General features: G+C 47.4%; 1 protein-coding gene across 1 annotated transcript in view; it reads right to left on the bottom strand.

Moving 5' to 3' along the window:
- Positions 1-12637, bottom strand: part of LOC135824963 (limb region 1 protein homolog) — a 23957-nt gene extending 11320 nt beyond the window's left edge. Inside the window, exons 1-8 of the mRNA XM_065337703.1 lie at positions 12440-12637; positions 8856-9117; positions 6639-6742; positions 4764-4875; positions 4070-4141; positions 3596-3660; positions 1778-1841; positions 1-285 (exon numbers count right to left, since the gene is read on the bottom strand). Coding sequence (XP_065193775.1) covers positions 1-285; positions 1778-1841; positions 3596-3660; positions 4070-4141; positions 4764-4875; positions 6639-6742; positions 8856-9117; positions 12440-12529 — 1054 coding nt within the window. The 5' untranslated portion in view covers positions 12530-12637. The remainder of the gene's footprint in view (positions 286-1777; positions 1842-3595; positions 3661-4069; positions 4142-4763; positions 4876-6638; positions 6743-8855; positions 9118-12439) is intronic.
- Between the last annotated feature and the right edge of the window lie 14 nt (positions 12638-12651).

The following is a 12651-nucleotide window of genomic DNA, read 5'->3' as shown; positions in this document are numbered from 1 at the left end:
TGACGTCACGCTGAAGCTGCTTCACCTCTACCAGTCTGTTCTTCAGATCAGCTCTACTCATGAGTGGGGTGTAGCCATTGCAGACCAGGGGATCACTACTGCTAGATTTCTCATGCTGTGATGTCCCTGTACCAGCTACGGTCACACCGTCTCTGTCTTTATCTCCGTTATTACGATCCGACGCCGGGTTGGGTGACTTGAGGCGGTGGACAAGACTGGACATGGCCTGCGATGAAGACGCCAGCAATGGTGAGGAAGACGGCATACTAGTGCCGGCCAGGTGTTCTGAGGTAGGAGCACAATATTCATACACACACACACACACACACACATACACACACACACACACACACACACACACACACATACATACACACATACATACAGACACACACACACACATAGACACACTTGTACTTGTACTTGTTGCTCACTGCCAAAACTCGTCACGTGGGTCTCCCCGGGAGAGGGGAGAGAGACTCAAAAGGAATCTTGGAAAGATGACTCAATTGGCTATTGAACCGCCCAACGACCGACACCCCCTGAAATCCCCAAAACTCTGGGTGGACTTGAAAATGATCCCACTTATGGGCTCACCACACCTCAGTAAGTGGGCGAGGACAAGGTGCAAAAAAAGGACTGACGGCATCAGGGTATCCGTCCCGGGATCCAACCGCAGTTACCCCTGCCCCCAGTGAAGGTAATACTTGCTACTAGTGTGGGTGGCTAAATCAGAGTGGATCTGATATAAGCTTCACTAGCACCATGATTACACAAGAGTTAATCTAGCCAGAAGTAGTCCATGGTTAACAGGTATAATTCAAATAGAAAGTATATGAACCCTGAAACCAACAAAGGTGGTAGGTACAACATTACACCTTCAAGCAGCCGAGCCCGTTGGCAACAGACCCAACACTATCCGGCATAAGTGTACCCACCAACCGAACTAACTGGCACACACACACACACACACACACACACACACACACACACACACACACACACACACACACACACACACCTTGACCTTTGACGCCCATCGCCGGAGGCGATGATAGCAATGCTACGGCAGAAGCCATAGCAACTTGTGCTGGGATTACACCATTCAACAGCTTGCAAGGCTGAAGAATTGACCGTCACTATTCAGCCTGGTCTACACCATACAGCTATTTGGAGTGACATTTTCTGGCCAGTGAATCCCTATTTTTGGTCTTTTCATTTTTTTTTCCCGCACACACATCACACCACATACTCCGGCATGCACTGGCTGTTGGTAACCACCCAGGAGAATGAAAGAAAAGTCAGGAAGAGTCTGAGAAAGAGAAGAAAGACGTGTGTGACCATAATCGTCGGGAATCGAACCCGCAATCTATCGATTGGAAATCGCTGCACATACCACTGCACCATATGGGACACACACACACACACACACACACACACACACACACACACACACACACACACACACACACACACACACACACACACACACACACACACACACACACACACACACACACACACACACACACACACACACACACACACACACACACACACACACACACACACACACACACACACACACACACACACACACACACACACACACACACACACACACACACACACACACACACACACACACACACACACACACACACACACACACACACACACACACACACACACACACACACACACACACACACACACACACACACACACACACACACACACATGCAAACACACTGTGGCACAGTGGCACGAGACTTACGAGTGGCCAGTCGTCGCTTAAGATCCTGCTCTTCCATTCTCAACATGTCGATTTGGTCATCAGCCTGCCAAGACACACATGAAATACAAGAGATATGAGGCAACAACAGGTACGCAATTGACTACAAAATAATAGTATATATGGCACATTAAAACATCAATACGGCGGTTTAGCATTACAGATTTCGTGTTCGAGTTCGCGTGCAGTTGAAACTGAACCCGAACACGAAATTCGTTTTCATCGAGAGGATTTGAGTGTTTGCGCAAGCGCAAAATACCCGTGATTTTCAGGGGAAAAAAATATTAGCGCCAACATTTTTTTATTTACTTTTCCACTTTTGAAAATGGCAAGCTAGCTGGGTAGCACTATAGCATAGCGTTGAAGACTCGCTTCCAGTAGCCTTTTGCATCTCATCAGCTTTTTGGTTTGATTCAGCCTGAAATGGATGTCGACTTCCTTTAATACCGGCCTCCTTCTAATTAATTTCGATGACATCGATGAAGAAGCACTGTTGCTTTTGCCCTTGGCATTACAGGACAAAGCCCGATGTTTGCATTAAAGAACACAACCCTACGTTTGCATTACAGGACACAGCCGTACGTTTGCATTACAGGACACAGCCGTACGTTTGCATTACAGGACACAGCCCGATGTTTGCCTCCGACTATTCCCGATCAGAGGATACGTCTCCGGGCCCTAGATGATGACTGCTGCCTGAGACGGTTCCGATTCAACAAGGCTGAACTGAGACAGAGGTGTACCGCTCTCCGAATTGCAATAATTATTATTATTTATTAAATTTTTAATAGGGCATTCCCACAGGCTTAGGGCCCTCTTACGGGGTACCCTATATATTTTTGTATGGATGAGCGGAAGTCTGATAGCGTGCAATTGACACATAACACGTGTGTATTCAGGATCTGCCTTTTTCTCCACATCAACGATATTGGAGATTGTTACATTATGCTCAAGAAAAAGTAACGCTGTCTTTGATTGTGTTATGATAGCAAACACTAAATGAACAACTAGACTGATACGGCACTGCACCATGCAATGATAGTACACACACACACGAAACACACGTCAGTTATCACAATTTCACAAGTCAATTTAACTGCCGGCTCAAAGGCATGTGCAGTCTACGTACGACCAGGGGTCACCAGTGCTATAAGTAAGCATCAGCAAAGACTGCACCCTCCACTCTACACTCTGCATTGCGCACTCCACACTCTGCATTCTACACTGTGCGCTCAGACTCTACACTCCACACTCTGCACTCTACACTCTGCATTCTACACTCAGACTCTACACTGTGCACTCTGCTTTCTACACTCTGCATTCTACACTGTACACTCAGACTCTACACTCCACACTCTGCACTCTAAACTTTGCACTCTACACAGCCACATCATTGATAATCAATGATATCCGATCGCGTGAGTCAAGTTTGCGCCATGCGCCTACTAGTAGCTCCCAGCCCAGTGTTGGCAGGTCTAGGGCTGTACAGTGCGTGGTATTGACCCGCTTGATCGGATTTCGTTGAGCACAGCACTGCACATGTGGATGTGCATGTCATGTACTGGTGTGGACATTGACATCTGCTGAGAAGTCAAGTGGCCACGGGGCGCTGGCCTTGCAGCCTCGAGAACTACTACATTTTTTTACAGCGGCTACGTGCACTACAGTGCATGTACGCGCTAAAGCAGTAAGGACGCCGGCCCTGGTCATCCCATTGGGTATCAATGTCCACGACAGTACATGTATACATGATTGTGTGTATACATGCTTACATGCACATATGCATACATGCAGGCTTACCTTGGGTAGCACAAGCTGATTTCCAAACCACATGATGATGTGCTCGATACCCACTGGCAAGCTAACTGTACAACAACAACAACAACAACAACAACAACAACAACGACGATGACAACAACAACAACAACAATTCTCTTATTGGCCACTGGCTATCGTGAGAATAAAGATTTGAAACAACAACAACAACAACAACAACAACAACAGCAGCAGCAGCAGCAACAGCAGCAGCAGCAGCAACAGCAGCAGCAGCAGCAACAACAGCAGCAACACATACACATATACACATAATTATACATCCACATAGACATGGACAATGATAAGAAGACACACGGCAACCTGGACAACCAAAACTGCAGCATGAACATCAGAAGGAGCACCCACAGCAGCAGCAGCAGTTGCAGCACCTACAGAAGAAGAAGCAGCAGAAGAAGCAGCAGCAGCAACAGCAACAGCGACAAAAGGCACAGTACTTACGCAAAGTGCACAGAACTCCACATAGGGACACAAACGAATATAGGAGTGGAAAGACGTTGAGGTACGTCCCGTCTGTATGCAAGAAACACACACACACACACACACACACGCACACACACACACAACACACGCATGTACGCACACACACACACACACACACACACACATACACACATACACACACACACACACAAGTGTGCGCACACATACACACCCACGCACATACACACACACACACATACACACACGCGCGCGCACGCACACCCACCCACACCCACACGCGCATACACACACAACACACACACACACACACACTCACGTGCGCACAAACACACACACACATATATATTTGTCAGGGACAACCAAAGCACACAAGACGTGACCAGGGAAAACCCCATGGTGCTGCTCTGTGCTAAGGATAGACAGTCATGTGGGGCACATCACGATCGTCCACTGTAGTTGTATTACCATGGACAGTAACGACAAGACCTAGATTACAATGCAGACATTCTTAGATTCAGCCCGGCTGACTTTCACCCACATTTCCTTTATGTGTATGCTGGCAATCAGCCCAATACGCTTGGCAACGGTAGGTGTATGTGCCCGGATCCAGGGAGTGGAGTGTCTGCACAGTGTACAGTGTACAGTGTACACTGTACAGTGTTACTGTCATAGTGTACATGTACCAGCTTACCTAGTCCGTCACCGATGGATAGCCAGCTGGAGATCAGCCACACCAAACAGATGAGCAAGGTCAACAGCAGGAAGAGTGTGACCAGTGTTTCACACACTCGGGAGTGAATGCCCTAACAACAACAACAACAACAACAACAACAACAACAACAACAACAACAACAACAACAACAACAACAACAACAACAACAACAACAGCAGCAGCAGCAGCAACAGCAGCAGCAGCAGCAGCAGCGACGACGACGACGACAACAACAACAACAACAACAACATCACCACCAACAACAGTAGCAGCAGCAGCAATGACGACGACGGCGGCGGCAGCAGCAGCAGCAACAAGAACAACGACGACAACAACCATGACAAGACGAGCGGCAACAGCAGGCGAAACAACACAGACAACACAGACCACATCGTCAGCATGAGGTATCAAAACAAAGAACAAGATACCTGGTCAGTGCTGCCATATTGTCCGGTTTATTGGACACTACCAGTACCCGAAAATTCACACTCTCTGTCTGAATGCAGATCCCAAAAGAGCCTTTCCAATTTCGATAGAAATACTTCCTAAGACACCATCCTGTACGTCTGTGTAACAGATACTATCTCATGCCACCTTATACTATCTCATGCCACCTTACCACACAAAGACACAGTTTTACACTCGAACGTCTCCTATCCGGGCGCCTTGGGACCGGGCACTGCCTGTATCTCAGATTTGCCCGTATCTCAGGGCAGCGCATCTACCATGTATTACACCAGTTGTTGATGAAGTTTATTTGGCACGCATTGCACATGTTCCGGATAAAAAGAATCCATTGATGAAAATGTGTGGATTACACAGGTTGGCAGTGACAAATAAGCACTTGCGCATATGGAAAAAGCCCCCTCCCCCCCCCAAAAAAATCGAAGTACTTTTGCGATAGGAACTCGAGATGAACTAGCCCGGTAGAGAGACGTGCCAGTATCTGAGGCGTCCGGATAAGAGTCTTTTGAGTGTACTATTCTTTCGGTGTCTGGGAAAGGTGGTTTTTGGGGGGGGGGGGGGGGGGTTAAAAATATTGGGCAGCACCACTAGCTCCAAAACAAGAAGAAGATTGCAGAAGAAAAGTCAAGTGCACCTCTAATGTATAGGCGGCAGAATTGGCATGCGTCAATGAAGTGGTGATGATTACGTGCACGCACACATGCCGGTCCCGGTGCTTCAGCAGCAGGACAGGAACCGGTGATAACAGCAACATAGGCATCATCATCATCAGCAGCAGCAGCACCAGCAACAACATCAGCAGCAGCAGCAGCAACAACAGCATCAACAGCAGCAGCAGCACCAGCAGCACCACCACCAACACCAGCAACAACATCAGCAGCAGCAGCAGCAGCAGCAACAACAGCATCAACAGCAGCAGCAGCACCACCACCACCACCACCAGCACCACCAGTACCAGCAGTACCCGCAGGAGAATGAGCATGAGCAGCAACAGTTGCAATAGGTCTCTAACATACTGTAGAATGGCTAATGTTTAGCGGGTAATGATGGTAGCGTTTTCTGAATCTGGACCAATTCGAGATGAAATATTTCAGGGATCCGAGTTTCAGAGTTTAATAAAAACAAGGTAGTACTGTACTGTACATGCACAAATGTTCAATTAGCACATGAAAACTTTAGCGAAAACATTCCACCTACTCCCTGATGAAGCCCCAAGGGCGAAAATTTAGAGATTTCATTTGAATAAAATTTGCAGCGTCAACGACCTTTGAGTAGTGGCGGTGACTGATCGTGATACGAAAACATTCCTTTCGCTAAAATCGCTAAAAATATCACCCGCGCTGAAACTAGCCGTTTTACAGTACACACAGCGGTGCAAACCACTCTTACAGTTCTCCATCCACTGAAACCCTCGGCCTCCATGAAGAAGTAGACGAATGGCATCATGCAGAGGAGGCAGAAGTTGGAGAAGAAGAATACCATATTCCACACCACTGCAACAACACATTCAAACACAACAAGACAAGTTCAACACCACTGCAAGAAAGTACTGAAATACAAGGTATATATAAATACAAGAAGACAATAATCTTGATTTGAGTCTTCGTTTTCGCATGTGTCGATGTGCAGCTGGACAAGGGGCACCTGGGGAAAGCCCCCCACCCCACACACACCTCCAAAAGTCTTCCCTGTAGCACAGTGCTGCTGGATAAAATCCGATCGCGCGAGTCAAGTAGGCGCCGCGCTCTGTGCAGCCCTAGACCTGTGAACACTGGGATATTCACAAGTTGTACAGTACAGGGCGCAACGCTGACTCACTCCATCTGATTTCACTGAGCAGCAGTATACACTGGAGCGTGTACATGTACGCCGTACAAGGCCGGGGAGTGAAAGCTGACAGCGTATTGGTTATTGGTGAATAGTGAAAAGCGCTGCTCCGGCCATGATCAACAAAGGACGAGAACATTTGCCTGAGCAGAGTGCTCAGAAGCAGGGGGGGGGGGGGGGGGGGGGGGGGGTAACCAGAAGAACCACAGGACAAATCTGTTGATTCACCAGCAACAGCTTGTTGACATACATAGAAATACCTGGTTTGAATAGAAGCCTGATGTAAATAGAAGCCTAGCCCTGACATCGTCTTCTACAGGAATTAGCCCGGCTTTAATACGCGAAATTACGGCATATAATATTCTGTAGTGAAATCCTGTAAGAAATGCCGACTGGACTCCCTCTGATGTTACTGACCCCACCATGAGTCCATGACCACCTTTTTTTTTTAACCCTTTATGTACTGAAAAAATGTACACAGACTGAATTTGATCTCGACTCACCTCAAATTCCATAATTATCCGGGTCATAACTTTAGTCTCCTTTTGACGATTTTTTCTATCTTGGGCTTCCTGGAAAGCTCGTCGCAAGAGAAACACATTGAGCCCACGCTTGCCACCACGAAAGTCAAAACGCCAGCGCTACAGCCCAGCGTCTTAGCAGCAACGCCAACATTCCGACAGAAGTCGTCTTGCATCAGCCATTTCGCTCTCCTTGCTCGTAACAAGTAACTGTTACTTTAAAAAAAATTCACAAGCTGCCACGAGTCAGTTTGCCATTTTGAACGTGTTTCTACGTCACTGCATGCCCAGAATGACGGGGAAATCCCTCATTCAAATCTGCGCGAGCGGCTATTGAGCGACATTTGCCGCGATTCGACTTTCGAGCTTCGTAACTCTGGAACCACACATCGGAGCGCTTCAGCAATTATTTCAATGGACAGCTGGGAGTTTTCTCTTCGACCTACATATTTTAGTTTTCGGATATAACCCAGAAATGACTGAGTTACGATCGATTGAAATTTTGAAAAGTTTCGATCCCAGGGGATCGAAAGTTGTACAGTCCGTACACAAAGGGTTAAGTACTGGTATCCGTCAGTGACAGTACACACATATCTCTCTAATACGGGTAGTCCGGGACCGGGCACTGCTCATAATTCGGAAATGTCCGTAACCCTGAATCATGTACATCTTGATGGGCAAGGGCCAGAGATCTGGGATATGACATCACTACTTCAACAAAACCTGGCAAAAGAGTAATAAATATTTCCACTAAAATCTGGGGGTTAACAGTAATCACGGGGCAAGGCCGCTGTGACGTTGTTCTACACTACTTCAGCTGTACAAGCGGAGTGCTGCTCAATAAAATCCGGCAGTGTGAGTCAAGCAAGTGCCCTCCACCAGAGAACATCCCAGTGTTTGCTGGTCAAGGGCTGCACAGCACCCGGCGGGTACTTGAGTCACACGCTTGGACTTCATGGAGCAGCACTGTACATAATCCCGAGAGTACATGAAAACCAGAGCGTGCAGCTCGGATGGGTTGCTGTCACGGCGACATTCCGTGATTACATCATTTTAGTGATGTGGTGCGTACAAGCAGGATTCAAGCAGGTCTCTTTCTGCACAACTGTCGCTCAGTTGTATGCACTACGCCACTTTCCGCCTCAGATATCTGCACCAAATACGATGTAATCGCGGAATTCCGCCGTGACAGACATCCATAGTAGAAAAAGCCCCAAGCTGCACACTCTGGGCTTAATGTACTCTTGATAATACTCACACTTTAGAAGCGAGAAGTTGAGCCATTGCATATAGTAGTTATCCGGATAGCGTAGCGATATCTCGCACGTCACTATGCTGAACGGTAGCAGGAAGATGGCCGCCAGTGCCACGGCCAGGGTGAAAGTGCAGAGAAAGAGCGAGAAACGATACGGGCCATCCTCCTCCACCGAGAAGTAATCCTCGCGCTCTCGCTTGCGCTTGAAGTAGTACACGAGCTGATACGATATGCTGTAGAGGATAACGAAGAGAAGGAACAGGACCTGCACAACAAATACACACACATACACATACACACACACACACACACACACACACACACACACACACACACACACACGCGCCACGCACGCACACACCACGCACACACACACCACGCACACACGCAGGCGTACACACACAATGTCCAAACAATGCAATCAATGCCAATGCTTTTCTCGTTCCGAAAGCCAGAAGGGAACACCCCTACATATAATTATTAACAACGGGATGTAGCCACTGTTTTGGATCCATTTCCAGACACCAACAGAGACACCAACTGAGACACCAACAGAGACACCAACAGAGACACCAACAGAGACACCAACAGAATTGATTGAAGCAGAGAAAGTTCATGCACAAAGCTGTACCTGAAACTTGTACACCAAAATCCAAAGTAAGGTCAAAAGCAATAAAGAGAACAAATTCTGCAGTCATCGCCACACTACAACGAAGTCATGAAAGTTTACCAGAATTAATTTTCTTGTCACATTCATCAGTGGAAAGTCGTGACTGAAGAGTAACCATGCTGAACAATGATTAAATATACATTCAATGATGTGTTACGAGAACAAAATACAGTGCCAAAATAGAATGAGGGAAGGTGAGACAATAGAAGTGAAGTTAGAGATAAGTGCAACGGCGGGTGAGAAACTAATTATAACGCTAAAACTGTGTAGTGAGACAAACAATCATGCTGTGCACCTACGAAAACAATTTTAACGCAACTACATGTTTCTTCTGCCGACTTTCCACTGATGAATGTGACAAGAAAATTAATTCTGGTAAACTTTCATGACTTTGTTGTAGTGTGGCGATGACTGCAGAATTTGTTCTCTTTATTGCTATTATAAAATTGTTGTCTCCACGTCGATTATTTAAGGTCAAAAGGTGTGAATTATCATTACACCTGCAGCTGGTTCTGCAGTACACTCGAACGTCTCTTATCCGGGCACCTTGGGACCGGGCACTGCCCGTATCTCAGATTCGCCCGTATCTCAGATTCGCCCGTATCTCAGATTTGCCTGTATCTCAGGACAATTCATCCACCATGTATCATATCTTTTTTGAAGAAGTTTATTTGGCACCTCTTGCACATGTTCAGGTTACAGAAAGAATCCATTGATAAAATGTGTGGATTTCACAGGTTGGCGGTGACAAAAACAGCACTTGCGCATACGAAAAAAGTCCAAACACTGCAAATTCCAAGCATTTCAGACATAGGAACTCAAGCTGAAGGTGCCCGGTAGAGAGACGTGCCCGTATCTGAGGCGTCCGGATAAGAGACGTTTGAGTGTACAGTATGGCGTAGGATGATCATACTACAGTCGTCGACAAAAAGCATCCGGCCAATGCCAATGCCAATGCCGATACCATGGATACAGCGGTATGGTACGCGTTCACAGGCGGTGCTACATGGTTCCATGCATGCATGCATTTTCTGTAGATCTGTACCAGCACAGAATTGAACAACAGTCTACAGTCGAGCACTGCACTGAGTGTATGCAAGCAGGCCCCGGCAGGCAGCAGGGCACAGTCATTCCATGTGCAGTGCACTACCGCTAGTGGCTAGTAGTAGTGGTAGTGCATGAGGCCCATGTACCGACTACCGTAGTACAGCTAGCATGGCATTGACCGGATTTTTTTGGCGACGAGTGTACGATCTAATCGTGATCATTTCCCAGGTGAGAAATCAAGGTGGGACGCTTTGGACAGACAGTGTGCTCTGGTGGGATTCTACGGTAGCAGCAGCAGCAGGAAGAGGAGAAGCAGCAGCAGCAGCAGGAAGAGGAGAAGCAGCAGCAGCAGCAGGAAGAGGAGAAGCAGCAGCAGCAGCAGGAAGAGGAGAAGCAGCACCAGCAGCAGCAGCAGGAAGAGGAGAAGCATCAGCAGCAACGGCCACAACAGTAGCAGTAGACACAGCACCGCTCCACTACTACACTGCACCACCATCACCGCCACCGCCACAAGCACCAGCAGCAGCACCGCCATCGCCACAAGCACCAGCACCAGCAGCAGCACCACTACCACCAGCAACAGCACCACCACCACCAGCACCACCACCAGCACCACCACCAACAGCAACAGCACCACCACCACCAGCAACAGCACCACCACCACCAGCACCACCACCAGCACCACCACCAACAGCAACAGCACCACCACCACCAGCAACAGCACCACCACCACCAGCACCAACACCACCACCACCAGCACCAACACCAGCACCAGCAGCACCGCCAACACCAGCACCAGCAGCACCACCAACAGCAGCAGCAGCACCACCCGCAATTACTAGTATCAAGGACAATGTCCACAAGTGCAAATTTTTCGAATCACAGGGTAGAGCTACAAAAAATAAAATGTAGCGAGTGGATATTGAGCGAGTGGATATTGAGAGAGTGGATACTGAGCGAGTTTGATGATACTTCCCACGTACATGTCAGCTTTGGCCCATTGGGACCAGTCACGGGATGAGGGTTGGCCTAACACGCCACAGTATTGTCGGGCGCCGAAGAACGACCAGGCTCTTTTACCGCGCACAGCATACCAATGTATACACGGTGACTCAACTGTGCATAGACTGTAATACATGAAAATAAGAATGGTCTAGGCTAGGAGGCTGACCCCCCAGTTCTTCAGCGACCGCCAGTACTGTATTCAAGAACAAGACCAATGACAAAAATCTGTTTCCATATATTATACATGTACTATGTAAAATGCACCAGTAGCACAAGTCGTCTCCCTAGAGGCCGGCCCGCCGTGCCACCATACACTTTGTGAGCTGGGCATGACCCAGCCCTGTAAATTAAATCCGTTTGGCAAGAACCAAATAGTGCCTGTTTTGTCCCCAATTTTACAATCACGTATGTTTTTATCCGCAAGAAAATCTTCCAGTTTCCCTGATTCTTCAAACTTGGATTACGAAAATGAAAAAAATACTTGGAGTGGGTAGAAAGAAGACAGTGGTGGGTAGTAATCGAGTGCTAGTTTTGTGCCAAATAGTATGCGAGATACATACTATGGCGACAATCTAGCCGGTAACGTCCTGTAAGACGTGCAAATTTCAAGACAGTATTGGTAAAACTGGGGTACAGCTCGAGGCCCAACAAAAATAAGTCGTGTATACGTCATGCCCTATGCCCCTATAGCGCCTCTTCAAGTGCAAATGACTGCAACAGCACACACCCAAGAAGCTTTTAACTTGAGGGCCAATAGGAAATCCATCCGAGACAACAAAAGTCAAGAGACATTGCTAATTACTTATCGTCAGAATAAAGATTTGAAACATAAAAGGTTTAAAAATCGTCATCATTGTTCACTCACCAGATATTCCCTGACTGCACCGTAAAATTCCTTGTCCCTCTCCACTAGATCTGGATCCTGTACTTGTTCGACTACATCCAAAGATGCCATTCTGCTACCGCATGCAATAGAGAAGTTTGGGAGGCGACATGTCTATCGGAGAAGAAATAATTTCAACCATCGATCGCCTTTGTGTTCCATTTCCTCAGTGAAAGCAGTTTGAATCTCTCCAA

Source organism: Sycon ciliatum, chromosome 9 (assembly GCF_964019385.1).
Source record: "Sycon ciliatum chromosome 9, ocSycCili1.1, whole genome shotgun sequence".
Lineage (NCBI taxonomy): Eukaryota > Metazoa > Porifera > Calcarea > Leucosolenida > Sycettidae > Sycon > Sycon ciliatum.
This window is presented reverse-complemented; position numbering and strand designations above follow the sequence as displayed.